This window comes from Marmota marmota, unplaced genomic scaffold (assembly GCF_001458135.2).
Source record: "Marmota marmota marmota unplaced genomic scaffold, marMar, whole genome shotgun sequence".
Lineage (NCBI taxonomy): Eukaryota > Metazoa > Chordata > Mammalia > Rodentia > Sciuridae > Marmota > Marmota marmota.
The window spans coordinates 912,664-927,454 of record NW_025999871.1 but is presented as its reverse complement, the minus strand read 5'-3'; the positions used below and the strand labels follow the sequence as shown (position 1 = coordinate 927,454).

At 43.1% G+C, this 14,791-nt stretch overlaps 1 protein-coding gene across 8 annotated transcripts in view; it reads right to left on the bottom strand.

Moving 5' to 3' along the window:
• The window catches only part of Tbc1d9b (TBC1 domain family member 9B), a 48,564-nt gene extending 36,856 nt beyond the window's left edge, over positions 1–11,708 (bottom strand). For all 8 annotated transcript variants that reach the window (XR_007341144.1, XM_048784672.1, XM_015506377.2 and 5 more), the window contains exons 1-2: positions 11,444–11,708; positions 6,257–6,375 (exon numbers count right to left, since the gene is read on the bottom strand). Coding sequence is in view for 7 of the 8 variants with exons in the window: in XM_048784672.1 (XP_048640629.1) it covers positions 6,257–6,375; positions 11,444–11,693 (369 nt within the window). In the remaining variant the exon portion in view is untranslated. The remainder of the gene's footprint in view (positions 1–6,256; positions 6,376–11,443) is intronic.
• Between the last annotated feature and the right edge of the window lie 3,083 nt (positions 11,709–14,791).

Genomic DNA, 14,791 nt, shown 5'->3' with positions numbered 1-14,791 from the left:
AATCTTAAAATATCCAAAATCTGAAACACTTATGGTTCCAAGCATTCTGGATAAGGGATGTTCAATCTATGGTAGAAAAGTGTGTTTAGTGAAAGAGGAGTCTCCCTCACCCTCTAGCCACCTTCCTGGTTTCCTCCAGACATGCCACATACATGCATCCATTGTTTTTCTCTTTTCTCCTTTCTTTGTCCAAATGGGATCCTCTGTGGCACTTTCTTTGAAGTGCTTTGCTCTCTCACACCCTGGAGAACATTTTTGCATTGACTCCCTGTACTCCTGGGGACACTGATCTGTCCCCACCCCAGAGCAGTGAGTTGACCCATGATCCCTTCACTGTGCTTGGGTGCCCACAGGCATCACCCTGGGCCATAGGCCAGCCCCAAACCTCCTGGGACAGGTCCTCAGCCAACTGATTCCAAATGTACATGCTGATTTCCTAGGACAATTCCTGGATTTACAAAAGCATTTAAAGGCCAGAGCTGGTGGCCCGCCTGGTGCTTTTCTGGGTTTCTTGGTTGCCTTATGTCCCTCTTTCCACAGGCAGGGAAGATAGCCATGAGCCCAGGCAAAGATCCCAATATGAGGTCTACTTTGATTCCTTCCATTTCTTAGTACTATCGTTTGAAAATGTTCCCCAGAAATCATGTGTTGGAAACTTAATCCACAAAGTCATATGTTAGTTGTATTTGGAGGTGCAGCCTTTGAGAGGTTTAGATGAGGTGATGAGTGTGGAGCCCCATGAGGGTATTAGTGGCTTTGTAGGAAGAGGAAAGATATTTGCTCTGTCTCTCCATGTAATACCCCCCACCATGTTATGAAGCAGCAAGAAGGCTCTCATCAAATGTGGCCCCTTAACTTTGAACCTCCAGAACTGTGAGCTGAATAAACCTTTTTTATTTATAATTCACCCACTTTCAGGTATTTTGTTATAGCATCAGAAAGCAGAATATGGCACTTGGTTTAACTAGAAAGGAAATCAGAATATGCAAACCTAGGAAAAGCTTTCTGCCTTCTCTTCTCTGTCTAAAACAGAATATAAATTCTCCTTTACTAGAGACAACTCAACTTACCAGCTGAGATGACACCAGAGCACACCAGAGGCATCTGTTAACAAACCTCCTTTCTGTGGTTCCTACCCACCCCCCAACATTACCCTCACTTTTTACCCTTGGAAGCCTAAAATCTGGTTCCTTTATCCTATTGTTTCTCTTTAAATGTACTGTTTATTTATGAGGGTGTTTCATAAACTCAAGTTCTAACTAAACCATCCAGCTCTTCCTCCCTGAGTTTTCCCCTTGTGTTCATGAGATATACATGATGATAAACTTCAGTTTATTTTTCATTTGTTAAACCTGTCTTTAGATCCCCAGATAAAAACCTAAAAAAAGCAGAAGAAACATTTTTTTTCCCTCTCAAACCAGCACCACCATAGCTGCTATTAAAACATTTCCACTCTCTCAGTCTGTCTGTGGTGCCTCCCAGAATGCTCCTGTAGGAAGTAGCTCTCCCTCTGGGAATACAGCTCCCTTTCATTTCTAAGGCCTGCCTTGGTTTTCTCTTGCCCTCAGTTTCATCCCATTGGAAGATTGGGAAAGTGCCTGCTATGGTTTAGGAAAGTGTTCCCCAAAGGCCATAATGTGTTAAAGATTTGGTCCTATTGGGAGCTGGTAGAACCTTCAGGAGGTGGGGCCTAGAGGGAGGTTCTTAGGATATGCAGGGGGTGCCTTCACAGGGGATTATGGGACCCTGGTCTCTTCTTTCCCTTTTGCTTCCTGGCTGATGGTGTAATGGTTTTGCTCTGCCACACAATCCTGTCATGATGTGCTGCCTCTCCACAGGCCCAAAGTCATGGGGCTATTGACCATGGACTCTGGAAACTACAAAACCGTGGGCCAAAATAAATCTCTTTCTATAAGCCAATCACCTCATATTTTTCACTGTAGTCATGGAAAGTTGACTAACACAGTGCCCACCGGTAGAAAGCACAAGGCAGCCCCAGACAGCCTTGGTGGGCCAGCCATTGCTAACAAGTCCTGGCCAGGTGGTCATCACTGGCTGCCCTGCCCCTTGGGCCACCTTTCTAGATCTCAGTTGGCAGTTGCTGCTCCCTCACTCCCTTCAGCTGCTCCTGGGAGATGCCCAGGCAGGAAGCAGTGGGGCTAGCAGTGACCTACTCTGCATTTTCCTCTGCATTCCCCACTGGAGAGCCACACTCTGAGCCTTTGGGTGGCTTTCCAGCCTCTACTCGGGAGTATCAGTCTCTGCCAATAGAGATTAACCAGCCTGGCTCACAGGGAAGTTGCAGGCATGATTAAGGAGTTTGAGATGGGGAGATGATCCTAGATCATTTGAGAGAACACAATATGATCACAAGGGTCCTCATAAAGAGACAGGCAAGAATGAAGGAGCCACAAGGAGATGACAATAGAAAGAGAGGAGAAGAGAGAGGGAAAGATTGATTCCTCTGAGGATGTTATGCTGCTGGCATTGAAGATGAAGGACAGGGCCAAGAAGCAAGGAATACAAGTGGCTTCTACAGGCTGGAAAAGGAAAGGATACAGATTCCCTTAGAGCTTCCAGAAGGAACACAGTCCTACCAACACCTTGACTTCAGCCCAGCTTTTTCACTTTAAACTTCTGACCTTAAGATAATAAATTTGTGAGTTTATTTATTTATTTTTGCAGTGCTGGGGATCAAACCCAGGCAAGTGCTCCACCACTGAGCTAAGCCAGCCTAATTTGTGTTGTTTTAAACCAACAGGTTCATGGTAACTTGTTATAGTAGCAATTGGAAATGAATATGTATTATTTTTAAAAAGCATCTATTTTGTCAAAATTCTTAAGTTTATTGGTTTAAAGCTATTTATGGTATTGGTATTGTTTCTCTTTCTCTCTCTTTCTCTCTCTCTCTCTCTCTCTCTCTCTCTCTGCTACTGGGAATTGAACCCAGGGTTTCACACATACTGAGCAAGTGCTCTCCCACTGAGCTATATCCACAGCACTGGCTCCTTATTTTTTAAACAATTGCTTCACTAGGTATGGAGGTCCCATCTGTAATCCCAGCAGACTTGGGAGGCTGAGACAAGAGGATCATGAGTTTGAGGTCAGTCTCAGCAACTCAGATACTTAGTGACTTAGTAAGACCCTATCTCAAAAAATAAAAAAGACTGGGGATACATATAGCTCAATGCCCCTGGGTTCAATTCTAGTATCTAAAACAAACAAATAAATGCTCTGCTTCTGTGTAAGTGCTCTTCATATTCAATTTCCAACATTGCTTACTGGAGGGTACACTCTTGAGTCCTGAGTCACTTTGCCACAGGCTTTTTTCTATTTTTGGTTGCTCTTCTCTTATTCTCTTGTTTTCTAAGGAATTAACTTTGACCCTTTCTCACTTCCTTCTGTCTCATTTCCTGGAATTCTTTTCTAACCTACTGAATTGGACATCTGGCTCATTAACTTTTGTTCATTCTTCTTTCATGAGATTAAAGACTTTAAATTTCCTTCTATGTACTGCTTTTGGTGCATCCCATAAATTCTGATGTATATAGTAGTATTTCTATGATCATTCAGCTCTACATTTCCTAATTTCTATTTGCTATAGTTTGGATCTTAAATGTCCCCCAAAGGCCCATATGTTAAAGGCATTACAGGGAGTGTGGCACTACAGGGAGGTGGTGGAACATTTAAGAGGTGGGGCCTAGTGGGAGATCTTCTGGTCTTTGGGGGTGCGTCCTTGAAGGGGATATTGGGACCCCTGGCTTCTTTTTCTTTTCTTTTGCATGAGGCAAACAGCTTTGTTCTGCCATGCCTTCCAACCATGATGTGCTGCCACTATCCCAAAGCAACTGGGTCATGGGCTGAAATCTCTAAAACTCTGAGCCAAAATAAACCTTTTCTCTTTACAAGTTGACTATCTTAGATATTTACTTACAGTAACAGAAAGATGACTAACAGACCATTTGTTCTTTAACCTTATGTCATTAAGAACTTTTGTTTTGCTGATGAGTTTGTTTATAGGAGGCATCAGGTATGTTTCTATTATTATCATTGCTCAATTTTCTTGCTGGGATAGTAAAGGCTTGCCTCTGACTTCTTTGCCTGTTTTTTGCCTGTTTTCCTGGAATAGAAGGCAACGTGGTCTTGAACTCCAAACTGCACAGAGAAGAAGAGCTGAGAAATTAGACCTGTCTCCCCAGGTCTACAAAGGTCTAGTATCACAGATTTATAAGGGCTGCCTAAAGTGACTTGGCACCATAAACTGTGATCTAGTAAGAGCCTCCAGGAAATCTAATGTAAGGCAATAATCTAACAGAAAGAAGAAGACATTCAGATAAATGCCCATGATAGGGTTAATCTTCCCCAAAGAGGAAATAACCTACTTAGTACCCTATCAGTTTATCAATGTCACAATTTTTGTAATTATTATTTTTATGGCTGCAAAATATTCCAGTATGTATACCATGTATGCCTTAATAAGTTCCCCGAAAATAAAGCTCTTAGCTAACCAAGCATATAAAAAGTACTCAGTAAATCCTAGCAAGTATTACTATTCTCATTTTTTAAAAATATTTTTTAGTTGAAGATGGAGAGAATATCTTTATTTATTTTTATGTGGTACTGAGGATTGAACCCAATGCTTCACACATGCAAGGCAAGAGCTCTACCACTGAGCCACAACCTCAGCCCTATTACTCTCATTTTTCAGAGGAGAGAACAGCTGTTTTTCTCTCTTATCATTGGCGTGGAAGGTATTTTTTCAGTGTTTTTGCTAATTCAGCATTGCAGGGACTATCCTGATATATGTGTCATTCTGCATATATGAATAAACTATAGGGTAAACTCAAAGGAATAGATTTCCAGGTAAAGCATATGTGCCTTTAAAAATAATGTTAGTTATTTCATTTCCAATTTCTTCCTGTTAGTCAAGGTACTGGCAAACACAGTTGTATAGCTGCATATTTGTTCTAAGGCATTTTACAAGAAATAGAAACTTTAAGCTAAGCTTTCGTCTGACTGCAATGGCTATTCAGGATAAGAAGGGGCTTCATGGGTACATTAATCAGCTTTCTGTTACCATAACAAATACTTGAAATAATCAATTTATAAGGAGGAAAGGTTTATTTTGGCTCATGATTTCAGTCTATGGTTCCTTCATCATGTTGCTCTGGGCCTATGGTGGTCCAGTGCTTCACAGTGGGGAGCATGCAGTGGAGGAGGCTTTGTGGTGGCCAGGAAGCAAAAAGAGAAGAGGGGCTACGTTCTCAATATCCCCTTTCAAGGGCACACTGCAAATAACCCAACTTCCTCCCACAAAAGATTCTACCACGTCCTAATAGCATTACAGGTTGGCAACCAAGCCTTCAACACAAGATCCAAACTATAACAAGGGGCAATGTGTTCAACTGCATCTTACAAATCTAGGAGAATGAGAGCAGTCACTTTAATTAATTTCCATCTCTGTAAAATGGGAATAAAATCTATGCTGTTTGGGGCTGGGGATGTGGCTCAAGCGGTAACGCTCTTGCCTGGCATGTGCGGGGCGCTGGGTTTGATCCTCAGCACCACATAAAATAAAATAAAGATGTTGTATCCACTAAAAACTGAAAAATAAATATTAAAAATTCTCTCTCTCTCTCTCTCTTTCAAAAAAAAATCTATGCTGTCTGAAGATGAAATAAGACAAACAGTTGTACAGACAGGGGATTGATTCCAGGACTTCCCACAAATACCCAACTCCTCACATGTGCAAGTCCCTTACATAAAATATCACAGAATTTCCATATAATCTATGCACACCTCCTGTATACTTTAAACTATCTCTAGATGTTTTATCATATCTAATGCAATATAAGTCCTATGTTGCTATGCTATTTTTTTTTTTAAGAAACAATATCATGGGGCTGAGGATGTGGCTCAAGCGGTAGCGCACTCGCCTGGCATGCGTGCAGCCCGGGTTCGATCCTCAGCACCACATACAGACAAAGATGTTGTGTCCGCCAAATACTAAAAAATAAATATTAAAATTCTCTCTCTCTCCCTCTTTCTCACTCTCTCTCAAAAAAAAAAAAAAAAGAAACAATATCATGAAAAAAGTCTACATGCTTAGTACAGATGCATTTTCCCCCCAAATATCTTCAAATTGTGGTCGGTTGAATCTATGGAAGTAGAACCAGAGGACAGAGAGGCTGACCATGTATGAATGCTGCCAGCCAGAGAAGGGGAGCAAGAATTGCTAAAGAAATGTAAACCTTACATGTATCTTGCCCTTAACGAAGGTGGTGATATCTTCCTCATTGTCAAAGATGGATAGTGTCTGAAGCAAGTTGTTTTCCAGCCATTCCCAGTGTTTTGTGATCTCTTTACGGGAAGAACCTAGGAGGAGGGGTTTGGTGAAGAAAAGAAAAATCATAAAATCACAAGGTCTTAAACATAAATTCAAAGAAGAGATTAAAAATGAGTGACCTAGTTTACTATTTAAGTGACTACAATCTTCAAGATGCTTGTTGATCTTTTCTTTCTTAAACTTTGTATGTATAAGTAATAAACAGTGCTGGTAACACACACACACACACACACACACACATACACACAAAAACAAAACAAAACAAAAAACAAAAACCCCAACCAACCACCCAAACAAACAAACAAAAATAAAACACCAGGCAACTTAGTAGAGAGCCATGTGGGAGACAAAGCCTTCCCTCCCTCCCTCCAATAGTGGTGATCATCACTGGTCTGTATGTGTCACCCTAGAAACAGCTATGCATCTGAAAGCTTCCTAAGTGATCATGGTTTATCTTCCAGTTGAAAGAATTTAATGTGGTCTTTGATATGGATGTGATTAATCTGACACAATGAGACTTTTTAGAAGTGGTTTTAGCACTCTCCTGAAAATTCAGGCATCCACAGATGCCAACTGGAACTTCCAAAGGATGTGAAGCCCCTGGCCAGCTGGGCTTTGCTGGGAAGGGAAGTAGTTACCAACCTTTTTCAGCTTTTCCTGGCTGATCTTCTCCCCTAGTGTCTGCCCCTCCATCCCAGGAGGTATCCCTGTCCTCTGCAGAGAGGGGCCCTGGAGAACTAGCAGACCCAGGTAATGAAAAAATTCAGAGAAGGCAGCACAATGCCATTCCTAAAGAATGGGAAGACTGTTTGCTCCCAACAAGGACCTAGAAGAGCAGCCCCAAGAGGAGATACAATGGGCTGAGAAAAGGTCTCTACTTGGCCTGCTCCCCTTACCCTTGCCACTCCACTTTTGGCATGGGGTGTGCAGTCAAAAATTGTTTTATGAATAAATGAACACAAGGATAAGAAGAGAAATGAACACCCTGGACCCTTCTTAGGTGTCCTGCTTGGACCCCCAAGCAGGTCAAGTTAATCATGTAGCCTACAGCAAGGCCCACAAAATTGGTATGTGGGGAGTCTTAGCTAGGAAGCAAGTCCAGTTTGACTGTAAATCAGACTCTTTTTTTAATGGTGGGAATTGAACCCAGGGTCTTGTGTTTGCTAGGCAAGTGCTCTACCACTGTGCTACATCCTAATCCTGAATCAGATATTTTTGTTAGAGCACCTATCCTTGGTTACCCCATCCTTCCCTACCTGGCAACATTATTTCACCAGCTGAGCATGTGGCCCTGATCCCATTCTGGCCAGACTAGGTTGGTTCCCACCACCTCCTCCAAGCCATTGCACCTGCTCATTGCTCTGTCACAGCTTGGCCTGTCTAGGTTAGGGTTGATTAGTCTGTTTTTTGGCATCTGCTCAAGTGGTCCATATAATAAGCAATTCCACAGGAAATATCGTTCTCAAGTAGAATAGGATGACCATATGAAAACAACTGCCCCAGCATTACACAATGTACAATGAGTCACACCAGGCAAACAGAATTCCCCTGGAAGTCCCTTAAGTCATCCCAAACTATCTTGACTTTCTCCCACAATTTTTCTTTGGATTCAATTTTATGTCCGTGATCTGATGTACAAAGGCCACAGTCTAGTTGGTAGGGGCAGGATTTCTTTCTTTTTCTTTCTCAGTGAATTCTGAAGTTAAGTTTACATATGATGCAAACTCTAATTTATCATTTTAATTTATACATACATTTCTGGCAGTCTTAAACAGAAGCAATCTTTTCCTTGCTGTCTGCATTTTAATTATGTTTATGTTTGTTTGTTTGTTTTGCAGTGCTGAGGATCAAACTTGGGATTTTACACATGTGAAAGTGTTAGAGGTGGCCTTATATGCTCTACCATTGACTATATTCCCAGGCCTGAATGTGCATTTAAAAGGATTATTAGTTAAAAGTAATTCAAATTTCTTCTAATACTAAAGAAACACTTAAACAGTGTCATCTCTGTGAGGCATTGAGAATAAAAGGAATGGAATAGCTAATTGGATTATTAAGTACTATTTGTGTTTTCAGAGCTTCCTGTGGATTATCTTTTTTCATTTTTAGAACATCTTGAAGACAGTTATTATTATTTTCATTTTATTTTGTTTATTTTTTTATGGTGCTAGGAATTGAACTCAGGGCTTCATGCATGTCAGGCAAGCACTCTATCACTAAGCCACATTCTCAGTCCTATTATTTTCATTTTAAAGGATTAAAAGATAAAGCTGAAGCAGAGGGTTAAATAAGTTATACAAAGTCACACAGCAGGGAAGTAAGTAAACCAGAATCCCAGGACTAGTTGCCTGGCTGTAGAGCCTGCCTTTACCTTGGGGAGCTCCCAGTCTAACAGGAGAGACTTGCATATAAAAGTGCTAGTGGAGACTTATCAATTCCAAAAGAGTAAGAAGGAAGGATAGCTTACATGGGTGTGGGGAATCTGGGAAGATTTTCTAGGAGGTGACAACTGGGCAGAGTGTCAACAGAGCAGAGGGAAGGTTTGGTGGATGTGGGAGGCACTGTGCATAGTAGCCAGGAGAGGTGTGGTTAGGAACTGCAAGCCCTGAAAGTATGTGGCCTGTGTGAAAGTCAGCTGTGAGCTGGGAAAAGGAGGTCAGAGGGGTGGGAATATAGCTCATTGGTAGAGCACTTACCTAGCATGCATGAGGCCCTGGGTTTGATCCCTAGAACTGGAGGGAGGGAGGGAGGGAGGGAAGGAGGGAAGGGGGGGTAGGTGGACCCCTACCTACAGAATCATGTCTGATTTGGGTGGACTGCTTCTGAGACCCAGCCCAGATGTGAGGAGGGAGGCCCAGGCAGAAACCAGGTCAGCTTGTGGTCTGATGTTGGGGAAGTCAGGGTGTGGTATGAAGCTAAGGACTGGGACTCTGCAGCATGGCCAGTCTCTCCCTAGAATGAAGCCCTGCTGTCACCAAAGGGACTCCCATGCTGCAGCATCATGCTCTTTTCTTCCTGTCCTTGGGGCTGCTCTTGCAGTTACAGTCCCCTCCCCATCTACACCCCAAGAAAGGGCATTATTGAGACTGAGACGACCATCTTCAGCACCCATTTAAAAGTATCCGGTCTCCTTGTAGCCCAGGCACACACCAACAAGTTCTTGCTCTAGGGTGGTCCCCACCGTATAGGAAGCCCCTTTTTCCTGCAGGCAAATCCTCACTGCCTCCCAGAACCCTACTCTGGCTCTTGAGCCAGCATATCTAGGGTACTGTTAGGCTTTGTAACTTTGGTGTTGAGCAAACTCTCCTTTTTTTTAGTGGTGCTGAGGATTAGAACCCAGGGACTCCTGCATGCAAGGCAAGCACTCTACCAACTGAGCTGTATCCCCAGCCAGAGCAAACTCTTCTTTCTAACCCTTATTAAGTCTATTTAATCAGACAGAGGAGACAATAGTACACTGTTGTTCAGGGTGATGATGAGGAAGAAAGACCACCCAGGGCAAAGTGCCCACCTGGTAAGAAGAAGCTGCTTCTGGGTTGCCACCTTCCTTGGGTACTTATCTCCTTGATCTCCTCCACCCACCTTCTGAAGCATGGTTCCAGTTATAAGGTCCACAAACTTGCTAGTCTCATTATCTTTTCCAGGCCTCTAAGGAACACCATTATCCTCGAGGACCTGGATACTGTCACTTGTATCCCAAAGGGTGGTTCAGCACAGTGGTTACAGGGGCAGGCAATCTGGGTCTGAACTGCAGCTCTGTGTGACTTCAGACATTTTTCTTAACCCCTCTGTACCACAGTTTCCTCATCTTCAAAACAGGGCCAGTGTTCTTGTGAGGGAGTAAGGTAAGGGCCTAGCCACACTGGAAGTGTTGTCTGAGCACTGGCTACAAGTGTCATTTTTATCAGAGCAACCTTATAATTGTCATTTTATCAGAACAACTCTGGCCTAGTCAGTGCCCACTGAAAGGGAAGTTCCCCCAACATTCTTGGGAAGGGTGGGTTCACTTCCTCCTAGTACAACTCCAGTGGATTCTCATTATTCATGGTAGTTTTTAAAGTCTGTAGTTCCTTGAACACTGAATTAATACTGGACTATTACGCCAAGGGAAATGCAAGGGTAGGCTCTTACCAGCCTCTGATCATGTTTTCATCAACCAAGCAATACATAAATTTGTTTTATGTGTTTCTGTTTAAAAACACTTTATTTAGTATTTATTGTTGATTCATTAGCATTGAGCTCATAATCAGCAGCACTGCAACTTATTCCTAAGGAATGGGTAGACATTCCTAAACTTCTGTAACACACATTTTTTTTTTTTTCTGTAAGACACATCACAGTCTAGCACTCTGGTGTTTGCTTGGGAGCCTTTTATGTGTATATATGCAGTACTAGGGATGGAATCCAAGGCCTTGTGCACACTAAGCAAGTGCTCTACCTTTGAGTTACATCTCCAATCATTTTTTAAAATTTTATTTTCAGACAGGATTTTGCTAAGTTGCCCAGGCTGATCTCAAACTTGTGATCCTTCTGCCTTGTCTTACCAAGGAGCTGGAATTACAGGCATATGTCACCATGCCTGGCCTGCTTGGGAGTCATTTTAATCAGTAAATAATCACCAAAAAGCATAAAAATGTCAAAACATATTACATAGACTGTGAAAATGCTACCTGTATACAATATGAGAGCTGAAAAAAGAAGATAGAGGAATACCTTAATCCACCTCAGCTGGGGACGTGCACACTATGTGACTCAAAAATTTTTACCACTTTGCACATACACATGTAAGGACACCTTTTCTTGAGAAAAGGTGAATATAAGAATGTGGACACTGCTAAATCCTGAGCCTGAGCCCTTGGCAGGGGTTGGAAGGGGCATGGGGCTCCATGGGACTGTCCTCTACTGACCCTGCTCTCTATGAACAGTGAAGTTGCCTTCATACACTAGAAGCAATGGCTCCTCTACTTCCCTCTTGGTGGCCTGGCTATTATCTCAGTGAGAGGCAGTATGGGATTCTTAGTAGGCACCACCCTGCCCAGAAATACCAGCTGTATGTCCTTTCCCTCCCACATGTGATCTATGACTCAGGGCACCTACCACATGCCACTGTCCAGTAGACCTGCGAGTCCTGGGTCTGGTGCAGGATGCGGTAAGGGGCCACACGGGCGCTGGAGTCTAGCACCACGTCTAGGGTGCCCACGAGAAGACCTGGGAGCAGGGCAGAGAGATGTGGAGGGTGAGAGGTCAGCCATGCTGAAAGGTCCCTGGGAGCTGAGCCTAGCCAGAGGTCATCAGGATGACATCCCCAGTACAAGGAAATAGACACATTCTGAATCATCACCCCCATGGGCAAACAGCTTCTCTTTTAAAGATCTTTGGCCAGAGTCTAATGTCTTAAAAAAAAAAAATCCCTTCCTACTTTGTCCTGGAAGCATCTGTTTATTCTCTTGCTTCAGAAAAACTTGCAGGCAGGAGCACAATCAAGTTTTCTTTCTACTTTTTTGTACTTGGGATTGAATCCAGGGGTGCTTTACCACTGAGCTACATTCCCAGCTCTTTTGAGACAGGATTTCACTAAATTGCTGAGGCTGGCCTCTAACTTATGATCCTCCTTGCCTCAGCCTTCTAAGTCATTGGAATTACAGGGGTGTGTACCTGGCACACATGTAGGTTTGACAGAACCCAAAGTTAAACGATTCTGAGAGGTCCTCTTTCAGAAAAACATAAAATTAGGTTTGAAATCAAGTATTTCTTTTATCTTTTTTTTTCTTTTTTTAATATTTATTTTTTAAGTTTTAGGTTGACACAATATCTTTATTTTACATTTATATGGTGCCGAGGATCAAACCCAGTGCCTCGTGCATGCTAGGCGAGCACACTACCACTGAGCCACAACCCCAGCCCCATATTTCTTTTATCTTTGTGTGGTACTGGGGAACCCAGGGCCCCAGGGCATGTTAGGCAAGCATTCCACCACTGAGCTATATCCCCAGCCCCAAGTATTCCTTAGAATGAGAAAATACAAATTGCAAATTAAAATATAAAGAACAATATCACAAAGTTCAGAAAAATACCAATGTGTTTTATTAATTGCAAGACACATCTCCTAATATATCCCCTTCCCTCCAACATTTCTGTCATAGAACTCTGGTTGCTTCTTACAGGACAATGATTTTGTAACATCACCTTCCATATCAAGAACAGGAGGACAATATTGTCTTTTTTTCTGGCATGGGATTACAAATTTTTATTTCTGAAAGGTTAGGGAAGTTTCTTCCAACCTCAAAAGCCATGGGCTAGAAAGGACATGTAAATTTTTAGAATTGCTAAATTTGGGAAAACACTGATTCTGTTTTCTTTATCTCTGAACCAAGGCATTTTAGGACAAGTTTTCTTTCTTGTCACATACACATACCCGGTTTGTAGTAGTGCTATCTCTGCCAATGTCACTATTTCCTGACAAATCAGCAGGAAATATATATATTTTCTAACACTGTTTGTCTGATTCATTTCTCTTCATAAATTCAACAATCAACCAATCTAAAACCCTATTCACTGTTCCTATTTGAAATGTATTTCTTCCTTTTAATGAAGTGCTGCTTTTGGTATGATCTGAAAATACATTGTTGCCATCTTCCTGATGCTAGAAACAATTTCTATTGATTTTATTACTCAAGTTTTACAATTTTGTCCCTGACATATTCATTTTAGATCCAATCTTTAAAAAATACAATGAATAATTACACTCCCCCCCCCCCCCGAAATGTTCTGAAATGTGTAAGTTGCAAAAGGGCATATTTAAACTTTAACAGTTTGGAATAAACCTTTTTTTGTTGTTGTTCATGTTGGTGCTTCTCTTCTGATCTCTGAAATTTTATTTTAGAGTCTCTAAACTGTTGGCATAACCACATAAAAAGATCTGAGAGCTTTTTTAAAACAGATGATCATTTGTCACACTAGACTCTTTAAAGAAAAGTTCAGGGTGGTAGGGTTTTAAAAGATGACTTAAATAAAACTGGATCACTGATGGTTTATCTCCTGAGAGGACAGAGCTAGGGAGGCCACAATATCTATAATGGCATAAGAAGGCCATGGCAGGATGTACCAAACCCAGCTGGGTGACGGGAGGGGGAACTCAAGGAATGGTTCCTTGAAGGATGGTCTGGGAATTCAGTCTTGGAGGACACAGAGAGATGAGTGATGTAACAAGGGGTGTTTGTCATCCACTGTCTCCCTTTCCTCACTGGGCTTGTAGTAGCTTCTGAGGTTAACTCCCACTGAACAGCTTAACTCCCACTGAACAGCTTGGTTCAGGAGGCAGGCCCAGTACGGATCCCTGTGATTCTCCAGGCCCTTTTGAAGGCAACCTGAAGTACTAAAGGAAGAACATTGAGTTTTCTTGGAAACAGTAAAGTCTCTCACACATGAAGAGGTGTGGCCCAGGAGAGGATTACCACAGAGGTCTTCTATTGGAAGCCTCCATCTGCATCTGCCAGGAATGTATCAGCTGAGACACTGAATATCAGAACATTTTACAGAAAATTCTCTTGATAAATTGGAGGATCTAGAAACAGTGGGCCTGCATTCCTGCAGGGCAACACTCAGCACCTGGAGTACCAGCACTGGGGTCTCCCATAAGGCTACCCCTGGATACCCAGCTCAGTTCCAGCAGTGCCAGGTTGCAGGCACTGAAGCATGAGGGGCTTTGGACAACATCTGCTGAAGGAATGCCCAGTGGACTTCCTCCAAGTTCCATATACCACACAACTCCAGAGCTCCCAGCCCAGTCTCCTGTGTGAATGGTGGTCCCCAGACCCACAAAGGGCACCTTGGCTCGCTCATAGGAACACCCTGTACTGGTAATTAGGTAAAGCCATGGGTCAGTAGCTCTGATGTCACCAAGGAGCACAAAAGGTAGGTCAAGGATAGACGGAGAGAAGGGGAGCTGAGGCCAACAGCAGGGATCTCTGATCTTTATAAAAAAAAAGGCAATTTTTTAGTGAATTGGTAATATCGACAGAGGCAAAGAAAATGTGTGCTTGTGTCACTTGGCCCTCAGCAGCACTTAAGGAAACTGAGGCTGACGCAGAGGCAGAGTATTGGGAGATCTCGCTGATTTTCAGCTGCTAAATCCCACTCGAGAGAGCAGCACACGCCTTGGCAAAGCACCGGGAGGCTCTCAGGCATGGAATCTCAGCAGAGGACTGCCAGTCTTCATTCGGTCGCCCTGGGTCGGTCTCGAAGTCTCCGGACCGACCACCTAGCCAGAGCGCATCTGCCTTGCTCGAGCCCCCAGTCCCCATCGCGACCTCCCGCTAGCTCCCCAACTCAAGACCCGACGCCCCCGCCCTGTCTGCACCTGCCACCTCTCGACCCTTCCTGGCCTCGCTTGCGGGTCATTTCGCCCCCTAGGCCTCTCCTGGTCTCGCGCCTCGCCGCGAGCTG